This window comes from Mustela putorius, unplaced genomic scaffold (assembly GCF_011764305.1).
Source record: "Mustela putorius furo isolate JIRA1106 unplaced genomic scaffold, ASM1176430v1.1 tig00003944_pilon_pilon_pilon, whole genome shotgun sequence".
Lineage (NCBI taxonomy): Eukaryota > Metazoa > Chordata > Mammalia > Carnivora > Mustelidae > Mustela > Mustela putorius.
Genome location: NW_025422088.1, coordinates 5,046,516 through 5,066,262, shown reverse-complemented (window position 1 = coordinate 5,066,262; position 19,747 = coordinate 5,046,516). Strand labels below are relative to the sequence as shown.

The 19,747-nt window shown below is 38.2% G+C and overlaps 1 protein-coding gene across 17 annotated transcripts in view; it reads left to right on the top strand.

Annotated features, from left to right (window-relative positions):
* Window positions 1-19,747, top strand: part of KDM4C (lysine demethylase 4C) — a 510,087-nt gene that overhangs the window by 257,233 nt on the left and 233,107 nt on the right. For all 17 annotated transcript variants that reach the window (XR_006603630.1, XR_006603631.1, XM_045069842.1 and 14 more), the window contains one exon: window positions 18,050-18,243. Coding sequence is in view for 15 of the 17 variants with exons in the window: in XM_045069842.1 (XP_044925777.1) it covers window positions 18,050-18,243 (194 nt within the window). In the remaining 2 variants the exon portion in view is untranslated. The remainder of the gene's footprint in view (window positions 1-18,049; window positions 18,244-19,747) is intronic.

The following is a 19,747-nucleotide window of genomic DNA, read 5'->3' as shown; positions in this document are numbered from 1 at the left end:
ATTTTAATTTCTGAAGGAAACAAGAATTAATATGTTTACCTGTGTTTTTAAAATTAGTCTTTTTTTGGCCTCTTAATTTTTTATTACTTAAAAACTTCATTTTTAAAATGCTTCATTTTTAAGAAAGCTTCAATTTTTTTTTTTCTTTCTTACTCTCTCTGTGTCTTTAACACTTCACAAGGAAGTGTTTCCTCAACAAGGAAAGCAAGCTTGATCCTGTCCTGGACACTCTAAGCAACATAGAACCCCCATATGTCCTGCCGACATGTTTTTTCACTTTAGACAACTTCATTAAAAGTTCAGATCTCATAGCAGTAACTCCTCAAAGTGAGTCTGTGCAGATGTGTCATGAGGATTTTGGTGCCTCCAAACCTTCTTGGTATAAAGGTAAACAATTCTGATACCAGGGGTTTGGGCAGCTTAGCTTTGTTAGAGGCTGTATTGTAGGACAGCCTATGACAGTATGTCAAATGCTGGAGCATTCTGAATACCTATAGATGCCATCCCTGGAAGAGGAAAACGGACTGAGTCATTTTTATTGTTAAATACAATTTATAATGATTATGACAAAAGACAGTATGAAATATCTTAGTATTTTTTTAATATGCATGTCTTTCTTTATTTATTTTAAATTAACATATAATATGTTATTGTCCCAGGGTCTGTGAATCATCAGGCTTACACATTTCACAGCACTCACCATAGCACATACCCTTCCCAATTTCCATCACCCAGCCAACCTATCCCTCCCCGGACCCCAGCCTCCCAGCAACCCTCAGTTTGTTTCATGAGATTGAGTCTCTTATGGTTTGCCTCCCTCCCAATCCCATCTTGTTTCATTTTTTCCCTCCCTAACCCCCACAACCACATGCCCTGCCTCTCAAATTCCTTATATCAGAGAGATCTTATGATAATTGTATTTCTCTGATTTACTGATTTCACTTAGCATAATATCCTCTAGTATTCTTATTACAAAGGATAGTGTTCTTAGGTTAAAGACACATTAAGAATTCCTGTGTCAGTGGAAAATGACAATATATATTTCATTTGGTCATATATAAATCTTTGAAACAAGAGTTGCCATCATTGGCTCCTCCCCACTTTTTGATTGTTCTAATTCAATAAATCTGATGTACTGGGTGTTTTTCATAATGGTTGGGAAATTAATAATTACTTTTTAAAAAAATTTTTTTTAAATTTTTTATTTTTCATAAACATATATTTATCCCCAGGGGTACAGGTATTTATCGCCAGGTTTACATACTTCACAGCACTCACCAAAGCACATACCCTCCCCAATGTCCATAACCCCACCCCCCTTCAACCAACCCACCTCCCCCCAGCAACCCTCAGTTTGTTTTGTGAGATTAAGAGTCACTTACGGTTTGTCTCCCGCCCAATCCCATCTTGTTTATTGATTCTTCTCCTACCCACTTAAGCCCCCATGTTGCATCACCACTTCCTCATATCAGGGAGATCATATGATAGTTGTCTTTCTCCGCTTGACTTATTTCGCTAAGCATGATACGCTCTAGTTCCATCCATGTTGTCACAAATGGCAAGATTTCATTGCTTTTGATGGCTGCATAGTATTCCATTGTATATATATACCACTTCCTCTTGATTCATTCATCTGTTGATGGACATCTAGGTTCTTTCCATAGTTTGGCTACTGTGGACATTGCTGCTATAAACATTCGGGTGCACGTGCCCCTTCGGATCACTATATTTGTAACTTTAGAGTAAATACCCAGTAGTGCAATTGCTGGGTCATAGGGCAGTTCTATTTTCAACATTTTGAGGAATCTCCATGCTGCTTTCCAGAGTGGTTGCACCAGCTTGCATTCCCATCAACAGTGGAGGAGGGTTCCCCTTTCTCCACATCCTCACCAGCATTTGTCATTTCCTGACTTGTTGATTTTAGCCATTCTGACTGGTGTGAGGTGATATCTCATTGTGGTTTTGATTTGTATTTCCCTGATGCCGAGTGATATGGAGCACTTTTTCATGTGTCTGTTGGCCATCTGCATGTCTTCTTTGCAGAAATGTCTGTTCATGTCCTCTGCCCATTTCTTGATTGGATTATTTGTTCGTTGGCTGTTGAGTTTGCTAAGTTCTTTATAGATTTTGGACACTACTCCTTTATCTGATATGTCGTTTGCAAATATCTTCTCCCATTCTGTCAGTTGTCTTTTGATTTTGTTAACTGTTTCCTTTGCTGTGCAAAAGCTTTTGATCTTGATGAAATCCCAATAGTTCATTTTTGCCCTTGCTTCCCTTGCCTTTGGCGATGATCCTAGGAAGATGCTGCTGCGGCTGAGGTCGAAGAGGTTGCTGCCTGTGTTCTCCTCAAGGATTTTGATGGATTCTTTTCGCACATTGAGGTCCTTCATTCATTTTGAGTCTATTTTCGTGTGTGGTGTAAGTAAATGGTCCAATTTCATTTTTCTGCATGTGCCTGTCCAATTTTCCCAACACCATTTATTGAAGAGGCTGTCTTTTTTCCATTGGACATTCTTTCCTGCTTTGTCAAAGACCATAGAGTTGAGGGTCTATTTCTGGGCTCTCTATTCTGTTTCATTGATCCATTGATCTATGTGTCTGTTTTTGTGCCAGTACCATGCTGTCTTGATGATGACAGCTTTGTAATAGAGCTTGAAGTCCGGAATTGTGATGCCACCAACTTTGGCTTTCTTTTTCAATATCCCTTTGGCTATTTGAGGTCTTTTCTGGTTCTATATAAATTTTAGAATTATTTGTTCCATTACTTTGAAGAAGATGGCTGGTACTTTGATAGGGATTGCATTAAATGTGCAGACTGTTTTAGGTAGCATAGACATTTTCACAATATTTATTCTTCCAATCGAGGAGCATGTAACGTTTTTCCATTTCTTTGTGTCTTCCTCAATTTCTTTCATGAGTACTTTATAGTTTTCTGAGTATAGATTCTGTGCCTCTTTGGTTAGGTTTATTCCTAGGTATCTTATGGTTTTGGGTGCAATTGTAAATGGGATTGACTCCTTAATTTCTCTTTCTTCGGTCTTGTTTTGGTGTAGAGAAATGCAACTGATTTCTGTGCATTGATTTTATATCCTGACACTTTACTGAATTCCTGTACAAGTTCTAGCAGTTTTGGAGTGGAGTCTTTTGGGTTTTCCACATATAGTATCATATCATCTGCGAAGAGTGATAATTTGACTTCTTCTTTGCCAATTTGGATGCCTTTAATTTCCTTTTGTTGTCTGATTGCTGAGGCTTGGACTTCTAGTACTATGTTGAATAGCAGTGGTGATAATGGACATCCCTGCCGTGTTCCTGACCTTAGCGGAAAAGCTTTCAGTTTTTCTCCATTGAGGATGATATTTGCGGTGGGTTTTTCATAGATGGCTTTGATGATATTGAGGTTTGTGCCCTCTATCCCTACACTTTGAAGAGTTTTGATCAGGAAGGGATGCTGTACTTTGTCAAATGCTTTTTCAGCATCTATTGAGAGTATCATATGGTTCTTGTTCTTTCTTTTATTGATGTGTTGTATCACATTGACAGATTTGCGGATGTTGAACCAACCTTGCAGGCCTAGAATAAATCCCACTTGGTCGTGGTGAATAATCCTTTTAACGTACTGTTGAATCCTATTGGCTAGTATTTTGGTGAGAATTTTCGCATCTGTGTTCATCAGGGATATTGGTCTATAGCTCTCTTTTTTGATGGGATCCTTGTCTGGTTTGGGAATCAAGGTGATGCTGGCCTCATAAAATGAGTTTGGAAGTTTTCCTTCCCTTTCTATTTTTTGGAATAGTTTCAGGAGAATAGGAATTAGTTCTTCTTTAAATGTTTGGTAGAATTCCCCCGGGAAGCCGTCAGGCCCTGGGCTTTCGTTTGTTTGGAGATGTTTAATGACTGTTTCAATCTCCTTACTGGTTATGGGTCTGTTCAGGCTTTCTATTTCTTCCTGGTTCAGTTGTGGTAGTTTATATGTTTCTAGGAATGCATCCATTTCTTCCAGATTGTCAAATTTGTTGCTGTAGAGAGTTGCTCATCGTATGTTCTTATAAGTAGTTTGTATTTCTTTGGTGTTAGTTGTGATCTCTCCTCTTTCATTCATGATTTTATTTTTTGGTGTCCTTTCTCTTTTCTTTTTGATAAGTCTGGCCAGGGGTTTATCAATTTTATTAATTCTTTCAAAGAACCAGCTCCTAGTTTCGTTGATTTGCTCTATTGTTCTTTTGGTTTCTATTTCATTGATTTCTGCTCTGATCTTTATGATTTCTCTTCTCCTGCTGGGCTTAGGGTTTCTTTCTTGTTCTTTCTCCAGCTCCTTTAGGTGTAGGGTTAGGTTGTGTACCTGAGACCTTTCTTGTTTCTTGAGAAAGGCTTGTACCGCTATATATTTTCCTCTCAGGACTGCCTTTGTTGTGTCCCACAGATTTTGAACTGTTGTGTTTTCATTATTATTTGTTTCCATGATGTTTTTCAATTCTTTAATTTCCCGGTTGACCCATTCATTCTTTAGAAGGATGCTGTTTAGTCTCCGTGTATTTGGGTTCTTTCCGAACTTCCTCTTGTGGTTGAGTTCTAGCTTCAGAGCATTGTGGTCTGAAAATATGCAGGGAATGATCCCAATCTTTTGATACTGGCTGAGTCCTGATTTAAGACTGAGGATGTGATCTATTCTGGAAAATGTTCCATGTGCAGTATAGAAGAATGTGTATTCTATTGCTTTGGGATGAAATGTTCTGAATATATCTGTGATGTCCATCTGGTCCAGTGTGTCGTTTAAGGCCTTTATTTCCTTGCTGATCTTTTGCTTGGATGATCTGTCCATTTCTGTGAGGGGAGTGTTAAAGGCCCCTACTATTATTGTATTATTGTTGATGTGTTTCTTTGATTTTGTTATTAATTGGTTTATGTAGTTGGCTGCTCTGACGTTGGTGGCATAGATATTTAAAATTGTTAGATCTTCTTGTTGGACAGACCCTTTGAGTATGATATAGTGTCCTTCCTCATCTCTTATGATAGTCTTTGGCTTAAAATCTAATTGATATGATCTAAGGATTGCCACTCCTGCTTTCTTCTGATGTCCATTAGCATGGTAAATTCTTTTCCACCCCCTCACTTTAAATCTGGAGGTGTCTTCGGGCTTAAAATGAGTTTCTTGGAGGCAATATATAGATGGGTTTTGTTTTTTTATCCATTCTGATACCTTGTGTCTTTTGACAGGGGCATTTAGCCCATTAACATTCAGGGTAACTATTGAGAGATCTGAATTTAGTGCCATTGTATTGCCTGTAAGTTGACTGTTACTGTATATGGTCTCTGTTCCTTTCTGATCTACCACCTATAGGCTCTCTCTTTGCTTAGAGGACCCCTTTCAATATTTCCTGTAGAGCTTGTTTGGTGTTTGCAAATTCTTCCAGTTTTTGTTTGTCCTGGAAGCTTTTAATCTCTCCTTCTATTTTCAATGATAGCCTAGCCGGATATAGTATTCTTGGCTGCATGTTTTTCTCGTTTAGTGCTCTGAAAATATCATGCCAGCTCTTTCTGGCCTGCCAGGTCTCTGTGGACAAGTCAGCTGCCAATCTAATATTTTTACCATTGTATGTTACAGACTTCTTTTCCCGGGCTGCTTTCAGGATTTTCTCTTTGTCACTGAGACTTGTAAATTTTACTATTAGGTGACAGGGTGTGGTCCTATTCTTATTGATTTTGAGGGGCGTTCTCTGAATCTCCTGAATTTTGATGCTCGTTCCCTTTGCCATATTGGGGAAATTCTCCCCAATAATTCTCTCCAGTATACCTTCTGCTCCCCTCTCTCTTTCTTCTTCTTCTGGAATCCCAATTATTCTAATGTTGTTTCGTCTATGGTGTCACTTATCTCTCGAATTTTTCCCTCGTGGTCGAGTAGCTGTTTGTCCCTCTTTTGCTCAGCTTCTTTATTCTCTGTCATTTGGTGTTTTATATCGCTAATTCTTTCTTCTGCCGCATTTATCCTAGCAGTGAGAGCCTCCACTTTTGATTGCACCTCATTAATAGCTTTTTTGATTTCAACTTGGTTAGATTTTAGTTCTTTTATTTCTCCAGAAAGGGATTTTATATCTCTCGAGAGGGTTTCTCTAATATCTTCCATGCCTTTTTCAAGCCCGGCTAGAACCTTGAGAATTGTCATTCTGAACTCTAGATCTGACATATTACCTATGTCTGTATTGATTAGGTCCCTAGCCTTCAGTACTGCCTCTTGTTCTTTTTTTTGTGGTGAATTTTTCCACCTTGTCATTTTGTCCAGATAAGAGTATATGAAGGAGCAAGTAAAATACTAAAAGGGTGGCAACAACCCCAGGAAAATATGCTTTAACCAAATCAGAAGAGATCCCAAATCGTGAGGGGGGAGAAAGGGGATAAAAAGAGGTTCATAAAGAAAGAAAGAAAAGAAAAAGAACAAAAAGAAAAGAAAAGAGTTAAAAAATAGAAAATGAATAAAGAAAAATAGAAAAAAGAAAATATATATATATTAGATAAACTAGTTTAAAAACATTAAAAAAGAAAAGCTTAAAACTTAAAAAAAAATTTTAGTATAAGAAGAGAAAAAAAATGAAAAAGAAAAAAATTAAATTAACTGCAAGACTAAAAGAATCACAGCGAGAACTCCTTGAGTTCCGTGCTTTGCTTTCTCCTCCTCTGGAATTCTGCTGCTCTTCTTGGTATTGAAATCACACTCCTTGGTAGGTGAATTTGGTCTTGGCTGGATTTCTTGTTGATCTTCTGGGGGAGGGTCCTGGTGTACTGATTCTCAAGTGTCTTTGCCCCAGGCGGAATTTCACCACCCTTACCAGGGGCTGAGTAATCCGCTCTGGTTGCTTTCAGGGGCTTTTTTTCCCTGAGCGCTTTCTGTAGAGTTCCAGAGGACGGTAATACAAATGGCGGCCTCCTGGTCTCTGGCCCGGAGGAGCTGAGAGCCCGCGGCACCACTCCTCAGTGTGTCCTCAGAGAACAGCTCCCAGTTACTCTTGACTGCCTGACCTCCGGCCGCGCTCCGAGCTCACCGAGCCTGTGTCCGGTTCAAGGTAACCCCGAGCTGCGATCTTACTGTCGGCTCTGTCTCTGTAGCTGGTTTTCCCGTTCCAATTCCCTCAAGCTCTGGGACACTCAGACACCCCCGATCCTTCTGTGACCCTGCGGGACCTGAGGCCACACTGACCCCACGTGGGCTTCACCCCAGTTTAGCCTCTGGAGTGATGTCCCTCAGCGGAATAGACTTTTGAAAGTCCTGATTTTGTGCTCCGTTGGTCTGCCGCTTGCCGGGAGCCGGCCTCTCCCCCCGGGGTCTATCTTCCCGTCGCTTTGGATTCAGTTCTCCACCAGTCCTACCTTTCAGAAAGTGGTTGTTTTTCTGTTTCCAGAATTGCTGTTCTTCTCTTTGATCTGCCGATGGATTTGCAGGTGTTTGCAATCTTTAGGTAAGCTATCTAGCTGATCTCCTGCTAGCTCAAGTAGTCTCAGCCTGCTACTTCTCCACCATCTTGACTCCTTCGGGAAATTAATAATTTCTAAGAAAGAGAGTAGTTCTCTTTAAATTTTAAGCATTTACTTTCACTATTTTATGATACTGTGGATACTTTGTTGGGAAATTAATAATTTCTAAGGAAGAGAGTCAGCCTCTTTTAATTTTCAGCATTTACTTTCCTTTGCTGTGCAGAAGCTTTTGATATGATGACGTCCCAAACGTTCAGCTTCGCTTTTGTTTCCTTTGCCTTTGGAGACATCTTCAAAGAAGTTGCTGTGGCTGATATTGAAGAGGTTACTGCCTATCTTCTCTAGAATTCTGGTGGATCTGTGCCTCACATTCAGGTCTTTTACCCATTTCGAGTTTATAGTTGTGCATTGTGTAAGAAAATTGCCGAGTTTCATTCTTCTACACACAGCTGCCCAATTTTACCAACACCATTTATTGAAGAGACAGTCTTTTTTCCACTGTATATTTTTTCCTACTTTTTCAAAGATGATTTGCCCATAGAGTTGAGGCTCCATATCTGGGCTCTCTACTCTGTTCCAGTGGTCTATGTGTCTGTTTTTATGCCAGTACCATGCTGTCTTGGTGGTCACAGCTTTGTAGTATAACTTGAAATCAGGTAATGTGATGCCCCCAGTTTTATCTTTCTTTTTCAATATTTCTTTAGCAATCGAGGTTTCTTTTGATTCCATACAAATTTTAGATTATTTGCTCCAGCTCTTTGAGAAATCTGGTGGAATTTTGATCGAAATGGCATTAAAAGTATAGATTGTTCCTGGCAGTGTAGACATTTCAACAGTATTTATTCTTCCTATACAAGAGCATGGAATGGTCTTCCATCTTTTTGTGTCTTCTTCAATTTCTTTCATGAGTGTTCTGTAGTTCCTCGAGTACAGATCCTTTAACTTTTTCGTTAGGTTTATTCCCAGGTATCTTATGGTTCTTGGTGCTATAGTAAATGGAATCAATTTTGTAATTTCCCTTTCTGTATTTTCATTGTTAGTGTGTAAGAAAGCCACTGATTACTGTACATTGACTTTGTATCCTTCCACATTACTGAATTGCTGAATGAGTTCTATTAGTTTGGGGGTGGAGTCTTTTGGGTTTTCCATTTAAAGTATCATGTGTCTGCGAAGAGAGAGAGTTTGACTTCTTCATTGCCAGTTTGGATACCTTTTATTTCTCTTTGTTGTCTGATTGCGGTTGCTAGGACTTCGAACACTATGTTGAACAAGAGTGGTGATAATGGGCATTCTTGTTGTGTTCCTGATCTCAATGGGAGGGCTGTGAGCTTTTTTCCTATTGAGGATGATATTTGGTGTCGGTTTTTCATAGATAGATTTTATGAAGTTCAGGAATGTTCCCTCGGTCCCTATACTTTGAAGCATTTTAATCAAGAACAGATGCTGGATTTTGTCAGATGCTTATTCTGCATCAATTGAGAGGTCCATGTGGTTCTTCTCTCTTCTCTTATTGATTTGTTCTATCACATTGATTGATTTGGGAATGTTGAACCATCCTTGTAACCCAGGGATGAATCCCACCTGGTCATGGTGGATAATCTTTTTAATGTGCTGTTGGATCCTGTTTGCTAGGATCCTGTTGAGAATCTTAGCATCCATATTCATCAGTGATATTGGTCTGATATTCTCCTTTATGGTGGGGTCTTTGCCTGGTTTGGGGATCAGTGTAACGCTGTCTTTATAAAAAGAGTCTGGAAGTTTTCCTTCTGCTTCAATTTTTTGAAACAGCTTCAGGAGAATAGGTGTTATTTCTTCTTTGAAAATTTGGTAGAATTACCCAGGGAATCTGTCAGGTCCTGAGCTCTTGTTTTTTGGGAGGTTTTTGATCACTGTTTCAATCTTGTTACTAAATATTCATCTATTCACGTTGTTAGTTTCTTCCTGGTTCAATTTTTGGAGTTTATAGTTTTCCAGGAATGTATCCATTTCATCTAGGTTGCTTAACTTATTGGCATATAACTGTTGATAATAGCTTCTGATGATTGTTTCTATTTCCTTGGTGTTAGTTGTGATCTCTCTCTTTTCATTTATAATTTTATTAATACGAGCTTTCTCTCTTTTCTTTTGGATTAGTGTGGCCAGTAGTTTATTGATCTTATTGATTCTTTTAAAAAACCATTTTCTAGTTTCATTGATAGGCTCTACTGTATCTCTAGTTTCTATCTCATTGATCTCTGCTCTGTTCTTGATTATTTCCCTATTTATGTTTGGAGTTAGTTTGATTTGTTGTTGATTCTCCAGCTCTTTAAGGTGTAGAGACAGCTGGTGTATTTGAGGGAGGCTTGGATGGCTAAGTATTTCCCCCTTTGGATTGCCTTTGCTGTATCCGATAGGTTTTGGACCAAAGTGTCTTCATTCTCATTGGTTTCCATGAATTGCTTAAGTTCTTCTTTGATCTCCTGGTTGATCCAAGCATTCTTAAGCAAGGTGGTCTTTAGATTCCAGGTGTTTGAGTTCCTTCCAAACTTTTCCTTGCGATTGAGCTCCAGTTTCTAAGCCTTGTTATCTGAGAATATGCAGGGAATAATCTCAGTCTTTTGGTATCAGATGAGTCCTGATTTGTGACCCAGTATGTGGTCTATTCTTGAGAAGCTTCCATGTGCACTTGAGAAGAATGAGTATTTTGTTGTTTTAGGGTGGAATGTTCTCTATATATCTATGAGGTCCATCTGATCCAATGTGTCATTCAATGCTCTTGTTTCTTTATTGATTTTATGCTTGGATGATCTGTGTATTACTGAGAGAGGCGTGTTAAGGTCTCCTACTATTAATGTATTCATATGAATATGACTCTTTATCTTGATTAATAGATTTCTTATGTAATTGGCTGCTCCCATATTGGGGGCATAGATATTTACAATTGTTAGATCATCTTGTTGGATAGTCCCTTTTAAAATTATGTAGTGTCCTTCTGTATCTCTGACTACAGTCTTTAGTTTAAAATCTATTTTATCTGATATGAGAATTGCTACTCCAGCTTTCTTTTGAGGCCCATTGGCATGAAAGATGCTTCTCCATCCCTTCATTTTCAGTCTGGATGTATCCTTAGGTTCAGAATGGGTCTCGTGTAGACAACATATAGATGGGTCCTGTTGTTTTATCCAGTCTGCAACCCTGTGTCATTTTACGGGCGCATTTAGGCTATTCACATTGAGAGTGATTATTGATAGATATGTTTTTATTGACATTGTGTTACCTTTGAAGTCTTTCTTTCTGTAGATTGTCTCCATATTTCTGTTCAATGATATTCTTAGGACTTTCCCTCTTTTATAGAACCCTGCCTTAATATTTCCTGCAGTGTCGGCTTGGTGGTCATATACTCTTTCCAGTCTTGCTGGTCTTGGAAACTCTTTATCTCTCCATCCATTTTGAATGTCATTCTTACTGGACAAAGTATTCTTGGCTGCATGTTCTTCGCATTTAGTGCCCTGAATATATCTAGCGCTTTCTGGCTTGCCTGTTTTCTGTGGACAGATCTGACGTTATTCTGATGGGCTTGCCTCTGTATGTAAGGACCTTTTTTGTCCTAGCTGCTTTCAAGAAAGCCTGTCTACAGTTATGATTCCTCATTCTTACTATCAGTTGTCTCGAGGACTTTTGAGATTCTATAATCTTAGAAGGAGACCATTCTGCCTCTAGTACATGAACGCTGGTTCCATTCGCAAGATTGGGAAAATTTTCATGGAGAATTTGTTCCACTATATCTTCTATACTTTTTAATTTATCCTCCCCTTCAGGGATTCCAATAATTCTAACATTGGAACATTTCATGGTGTCATTTATTTCCCTAATTTTGTTTTTGTGGCTTCTAAGCTATTTGTTCCAGGCCTCCTTCTGATCCTTTCTCTCTATCTGTTTGTCTTCCAGATCACTGATTCTATCTTTTGTCTCAGTTACCCTAGCTTTTAGAGAATTTAGATTAGATGGGTACTCATTGAGAACATTGTGAACATCTTCCCTGGTGGTTTTCAGTTCTGCCCTAATCAATTCCATTTTGTCATCCATGGCTTTCTCCAACTTAGCTATTGCCTGGATAATTGTTAGCCTGAATTCCCTTTCTGACATATTGTTTATGTCGATAGCCATTAGCTCTGTTGCAGAATGCCCATCCTCTGAATTTTTTTTCTGTCGGAATCCCTCCTCCTAGTCATTTTGGTGAGAGATGGCTGAATGGATGTAGCTGAATGTATCGACCATGGTGCAGTCAAGGTGCACCCTGGAATGCTTCTGAGCAATCAAGAGTCCCCATCCAAACGAAAGAAAAAAGAAAGAGAGAAAAGAAAAGAGAGAGAGAGAGAAAGGAAAAAAAAGAAAGATAAATAGAAAAGAAGGCCCAGCCCAAATCGGCCCCAAGGTAAGATTTATGAAGTATACAAACAAAAACAGTCAAATAAAAAAACTGATAAAAATAGATGAGAAGAGAAAAAAAATATATATATATAAAAGCAAAACAAGAAAAGAACCTCATCAAAAAGAACCCCAAGTATAAGATTTATATACTACCAGGACAAACACAAATACACAAATAGTGGAGGAAGAAAAAGATGGGAGAGTGGTTATAAATTCTCAGTGTGGGTGAGGAAGGTTATTTTTATTCTTCCTGGATGTATCTTGATATCTTTGTTAAAGGAGTCAACTTTCCTAATATAAAGGGGGAGTAAAAATTGGTTTACCCTTAGGGGTCGCATTAATTGGGGAAAGGGGATTACCTTGAAGTTTAACTCTATATGAATATTAAAAAATTTAAATAAAAAAAGAATAAACCAAACTAAACTAAAATTAAAAAAAAATTAAAAAATAGAAAAGCAAAAGAAAAACACCAGTATATATCAAATAGTGCAGGTTAAAAGGTTATTATGGAATTTGATGTACTGGACATCTCACTGTGGTGGTAAATAGGTTAAATATTATCTATAAAAAAAATGAACCAGAATAGTGGGAACGAATTAAAAATAAAAGTTGTATCTATGAAGTAGTGCTGCTTGTTCTCTTGTTCCCAATCCCCGCCCCCCCCCCCATGGCTTTCTGGGGGAGGGGATTGCTGTGTGGATTTTCAGTGTTTTAGAGTTAAGTCCTCCCACCCTCCTCAAGGGGGTGGTCTCTGAGGAGACAGGTTTTTCAGGCTTTTGTTCTCTGGAGGTTTTTTGGTTTGTTTTCTTTCACCTTGACATCTTTTGATGGTTTTTGGAGTTTAGAGGAAAGCAAACTGCACCCCGACCTCCCTCTCAGAGAGAAGCCTCATCTGTTCTCTTGGTGCTCCAGAGCACATAAATTCCCCCTTGGCCACTGGCAGAGCAGGTTGCCCGTCACAGTCCCTGGGGATGCAGGAACTCCTGCTTGTACCCAAAACCACGACAGCAGCAGCTGTCTGGGCAGCTCCAGTCCACCATAGAGGTCCCAAGCAGTGATCACACACAGAGATTTTCCCGCTGGCCAGGGCTGGGAGTGCCTGGTCTTTCCAGGTCTGACAGCACTGGGCTGGTGCCTGCACACACCTCTCTCAGGGGAGGGTGTGGGGCGCGACTCAGACTCTGATAGCAGGGCGCAGAGCGTGCTTGGAGAGTGCAAAAAGGCTGTGATTCTGCAGGCTGGTGAGGCTCCCAGCCCCTCATGGGAGCCACCACCCACCACCTGGGTGCTCTCAGGCATGCTGGCAGCTCAGGGACCAAGACCTGGTTTCTTCGCTGCACTTTCTCTGACTCAGTGCCGGGGTGTCTCTCCTTGATCTGGGGCCTTAAGCCCCTGTCCCTAATTGCCCCAATTCCCACAATTCCCCCCCCCCAGGATCCTGCTCTTTTTGAGTGCTTTCAACCAGACTCCAAGTTAATGCTGGTCCCTAGTCGCAGGGTACTCTTTTATTGGGGTATTACTTTCCAATGGGTGGCTTCTGGTGGCTCCCTCCCCCTTTTGTTTATCTTCCAATATCAGTCCCATGTTCCCACTCCGCTTTACCTGCCCACTGGTGTCTTCTGCCCCTGTAGAGATCCAGATGTGTATAATTCTGATCTCAGGCTAATTCATGGTTGATCAGAGTTCTTTGGTAGGTAATCAGCTCACTTTAGGTACAGGTTGAAACGGTGCCTCCTTCTAGTTCCCCACGATCTTGTCTCCCCTGGCTCAGTTCTCTTTACTGTAACTTTGCCCTTGGAGTCTTTCTTCCTTCATTTTATTTTGTGTCTTTATCCCTTTCCATCCAAGCTAGCAGCATTTTGCCAGTATAAAGATCTCAAAAAATGTGTTGGCTTTCTGTGCAATCATGGCTATGCAAGCCATCAGACAGGAAGGTCCTCCATATTTCTTTCCAGGATAACTACATCCTGAGTTCTGGCTTCTGCTGGTATGGTTGAGTTCATCCCTGATTCACATGTCAAATCTCCTTAGCAGATGTTTGTCCCACCAAACCATTGGCCCAGTCTGCAGAGCACACTTAAATGGATAGGCTGAAATTTTCCTTTTTGCTTAGCATTTCCTTCATCAGTTTATTTCTTCCCTCCTATTTTATGATAAATAACAAAGAAAATAGCCTGCACTTTCCATATTTTCCTTGGACATATCTTCAACTACATATTCAAGCTCATCACTTTCTTCTGCCACCCAGCAGAAGAACCCAGTTCTGTTACTTTGTCACAAGGATCACCTTCCTTCCAGTTTTCAATACCATGTTCCTCATTATCATCCAAGATCTTGGCAAAAACACCTTTTTAACAAAACACTTTAGCAAAGTTCACATGTCTAGTGACATTCTGTTCATGATTATGTATGTATTGCTTATGATCACAGAAGGTTTCTTTACTCTTTTCTTATCCAGAACCACTTCCAAATTTTTAAGGTATTTGTTACAGCAGTAATGCACTTGACAATACCAAACATTTATTAGTTTTCTAAGGCTATATTCATTTCTGAGAACTGCTGTAACAAAGGACCACAAACTGGATGGTTTAAAATAACAGAAGTGTATTGTCTCATGGTAATGGATGCTGGAAATCCAAAATCAAGGTGCCAATAAGACTTTCCTCCCTTTGCAATCCTTCCCTGCCTTTTCCTGGTAGTGGAAGTTGGTCCTTGGTGGTCTTTGCCTTATAGACATATTTCTCCTATCTGTGCATCTGTCTTCATATGGCCTTCTCCCCTGTGTGTCTTTGTCTCTTCTTTTCTGATATGGATATCAATCCTTTTGGATTAAAGCCCACCTTACTCTGGTATGACCTTAAGTCATTACTTCTGCATTAACAAGTCACATTTTGATATACTTGGGGTGAGCACAGCACCATACCTTTTGAGGGGGTCACAATTCAACCTGTAAAACCCTCATAATAACCATGACAGCCACCATCAAGTTGCTACTAGACTTGTCTTATTTTAAGGCATTCTTTACTTAGTTCCTTCCTACTTATCATTTAATTATTGATAAACAGAATGAAAAGCAGAATCATTTCACACATTTTTTCATACCTTCAAAGCCTTCCTTATCAGATATTTGCACATGAAAGTATTTTTTTTCATAATTAATTAACCATCCTGTGTGTCATGAAGAAAATATGTTAAAAGTAATACCTCGGTTTGGGTGTTTTAGTATTAACTTCTTATTTTATTAATCATTTATTGTGGTTATGTGAAAATTCCAGTTTTGCAATTGAGACAACTAATTTAGTATTTTCTGTCTTAGAAAGTTGCTAATTTTTAAAGCATTTTCATCTTTAAAGTAGATTGATGGTTTTCAGTATCAATAATAACATAAATTTGACTTCCTGCGAGATAGGAACATATAATCGTGATTCTATATAGTAAGTCTTAGGGTAGTGAAATATGGAAGAATTCAATGCATACAAACTCCTGAAAATTCTCTTTAAATTTGGGCTTAGCATTTTTAACCCATATGTGTATGTTCTTAAAAGGAGCAGCAAGAATAGCCATTCTTTTTAGTATTTTGACTTGATATCACAAATAGTTTGCTCAAAAAGTATTAACTATTGCTTATTATTGCTCTTTGTATTAGTATGTAGTCTGAAAGTTTCTTAATTTCCAAATGGGATTGTTAATGTCATTCCTTCTTACTAACAAATTTATGTAGTGCATTCTCTTAAAATGACCTCATTTAACTTCCTGAAGGGTTTAGATGAGTGTTACTATTTTTCAATACTAACAAGACTAGATTTCTTTAAAAAAAAAAAAAGTAGATTTCTCTGTGCTGCTGAATTTTACTATTTTTGACTCTGATGTTGTTCCTTGCATTATTTTGGATATTTTTGTCTCTTTCTTTCTGAGTATTTTAATTTGGAGATAGAACTTAATCCTTTGTAGTGAGTCAAGCAGTCAAATGAGTGGTAGATCTTGCTGCATGTTCACAAAATCTGACTTCTGTGAGGGGGGAATGGGAAAGTAAGATAGGTACGACAAAATTCTCCCTTGCCAAAGAAACTAATTGTGTCAATATTGTTCATCCCTTATTTTTCTTCATGAAGAAAATATTGGTAACACTTTAGGAAATAGGAAAGTTTCTGCTGATGAATCCAGTTTCTGTTTCTTCCTTTAGTGGTAAGATTGCATCTTAAACCAAAATATGCTAAAATTTCTCACATTTCCCTTTTCCGTATTTATAGGCCAAGATAATTATAGCAAGATGTTGTAGAACCTTTTCTATACTTAACTTATAATAGAAAGCAGAGCTATAGATAAACAGTACTGCATTCAGAGGAATAGTTGGTACAATTTACAGTGTTTAAGATAATTTTTTTTTCTTGTAATAATAGAACAGTGATCAGGAAGACATTGTGGTAGAAGCAGAAGTACTGAGTTAAGGAAGCATCTGCACATTTGGCTTCTGGTGATTATGCTCCTTGGGTTGAAAAGGAGTGGTAATGGGAGAGAAACTCAGAAATCTCACTGGTAGAGTCAAATCTTGGATCCCTTGAATGCTGGACTCAGGGGTCTAGATTTTATTCTAATAGCAGAGCAGCATAGATTACAGCTTATTGAACTCAGGAAAGGTTATAAGATATTTGAGGAGGATTAAAGTGACAGCTCTAAAGATGAATTGGTGCTAGGAGTGACTGCAGATAGAGAAGTGAGTTTGCTTTGTTATGCTAGAGTTCAGTGTCTGAAAGTGAAGATGAAAGGATCCTGGTATAAGGACTTCATGCAGGAGACATTTTAAAGGAAGGACTTCTTATTGGTGACAACAGACAGAATTTTTAGGAGTAGATGAGAAGGGAGGGATTGGGAAATGTTGACTATGAATGTAGAAGAATGGAAGAATCATGATATCATAACAATGTTTGTTTGCAGTTGAAGAAGTTATTTTAGGCATGTTGAGTATAAGGTGTTTTCTGAACTTTTAAAACATTATACCTGTCAAGATTTGAACTCTAGGGATAGATAATACAGTTTGGAGATTATTAAGCTTTGAAATTAATTTAGATGGAGATGATAATCTTATCACCAACATATTGAGAGACTTATTGTTTCAAGGCTGTTGTTAAGTCAACCAGTCTGTCCTTAGGTGTGTTAGGGATTGTTTGCATGATAACTGCCCTGTTAATGGAATGTTGGCCTAGACACAATTTAACCTGTTGAAGTCTTTATAGGAAACTTGTTTTATAAGGTGGAACTGCTGACTATGTATTCATGATAATCAAAGTCCTAGTAGATTTAAAATAATCTTTTCTTTGAACTTTTCGCCTTAACACTATTTCTTCTTAGTTACATATTTAAAGTGATGATGGTGGGGGTCTTATGGGTAGGACATAGAAGAGAAGCCAGTCATTTGCTCTAATTATTGATTAATCTGGGAGAGTATATTTATTAATAAACATACATGTGATTAAAATACATGTGATTAAAATTTATCTCAATCTATTGGTTGAATTTTTCTAAACAAACATACATTGGCTATTTTTATTCATTGTAATCCAGGTTTTCAGTTTTATGGGCCTTTCAGCATTTGGTCCATATTCATGATGAGAAGATAATTCTTCTGCCCCAGGCAATCTTACAAAAGTGTGCTTTCCTGGTGCCTGGGTGGCTCTCAGTTGGTTAAGTGACTGCCTTCAGCTCAGGTCATGATCCTGGAGTCCTGGGATCGAGTCCCACTTCGGGCTCCCAGGCCCATGGGGAATCTGCTTCTCCCTCTGACCTCCTCCTCACTCATGCTCTCTCTTGATGTCTCTCTCTCAAATAAACAATAAGATATATTATATATATATATATATAATTATAATATATATTAATATATATATATATATATATATATATATAGTGTGCTTTCCTATTAGTTGTTTTTGCAGTAAGTTCTCAATGAACCATACACTGCATTTTATCATTTGTAAATGTGAAAGTATAGGTTGTCACCTCTGTTCAGAAAAAAATTGAATTTATCACTTGCTGCAATTTATATTGAAAATGTAAAACATTATCCTCAAGTTTGTGGTGAGTATTCATGTATGGTACATTCAAAGTATAACTTAGTCTGACCTTATGTAGCCAGTACAATGTTTAAAGCACACCAACCCTGTTGTTTCAGTGCACCTGCAGGAAAGACATGGTGAAAATCTCAATGGATATCTTTGTGAGGAAATTTCAGCCAGACAGATATCAGCTTTGGAAGCAAGGAAAGGATATATACACCATTGATCACACAAAGCCTACTCCAGAATCCACACCTGAAGTAAAAGCATGGCTGCAGAGGAGGAGGAAAGTAAGAAAAGCATCTAGGAGGTAATGATTTCTTCCCCCCCATCCCACTTGTACCTACTCAATAAAATGGGTCATTGAATGTGATGTTCTCAGAAACTATTCATTTGCTTTCTCCTGTTTATCATCATAAATTTACTTAATATCTTACTGAAAAAAACTGAGGCAAAGTATTTATAATTCTTATAATTATATAAATTATAATTTATAATTCTTAAGAAGTATAATAAGTAAAATATAGGAAGGGATATATAATATGCTTGAGAATATTCCTGACATGCTATACATGCCAAAAAGAACAGTCCTGGGACCTCCTAGACCCCTTACTAATGTACATTAAGGTTGAATTAGTGCTCTGTATTCATCTCCATATTTTTATAAACTTCAATAACTTGATGTCGAACCTTTTCATTTAGCTACTGATTTTCTGACTTTAGTTGTTTTCTTCATTCTTCACTCAAGATACTTTACTCATCAGGATACCTATATTTGGCTACAATTTATACGCTTGGTTTTATTCTTTTACAAGGTGTAAAGCAGAGCAGGTGGTATTTGTTTAACATGGTTGTCCATGTGAACTTTATTCTATATTCCATTTTAGTGGCCAGAGCCATTTCAGAAGTTTTTAGGTCATCTGTGGGCATCTTCCTATTTTAAAACCCGTTGATGGAGTGCCTGGGTAGCTCAGTGGGTTAAGCCTTTGCCTTCGGCTCAGGTCATGATCTCAGGGTCCTGGCATCGAGTCCCACATCGGGCTCTCTGCTCGGCAGGGAGCCTGCTTCCCCCTCTCTCTCTGCTTGCCTCTCTGCCTACTTGTGATCTTTCTCTGTCAAATAAATAAATAAAATCTTTAAAAAAAAAACTCATTAATGGAGCATGTGTTATGTTGTTCTCAGGTCCTTAGGCAAAGTTTTTAGGCTCTTATATTTTCCAGGTTTATATTACACGTTTATTCTCCAATATTACTCATTGTTTTTCTTTCATATTATAAAACTAATATTTGGCACTGGAGAATATTTGTAAAATAAGGAAAAGAATAGTGAAGGAATCCCAAATCACTTATAACATCACCATCCAGTGTTAAAATTTGGTGGATACCCTTTACATATGTGCTTATTATATTACATAATATACTTTTCCAAAACTGGGCTATGCTCTGTTAACCCTTTGATGACTGGTTTTGTGAGTGTTCTTCATGTAATTAAATGATTTCGTACAACATAATACTCAATGTCTGCATGTATTTAATCCCCTGTGTTTGGGTCAATATCTTATTTCTAGTTTTTGTTTTTGGGGTTTTTTGGCCATTAACTAATTAGCAGTGTGATTTTAAATCTTTGGCCATACTTCTGATGCTTATTTTCTTATTCTGACATTTATATTCTGCTATTTTTAAATGGTAGTGAGTGGAGGAAATTTAAGAACATGGAGTCACGCTTCTGCATTTTATAAGAGAAATAAATACCTGAGGCGTGGAATTAGTAACAGAACTAAAACTCAGGTGTTCTTATTTTACCCTATAGTTTAC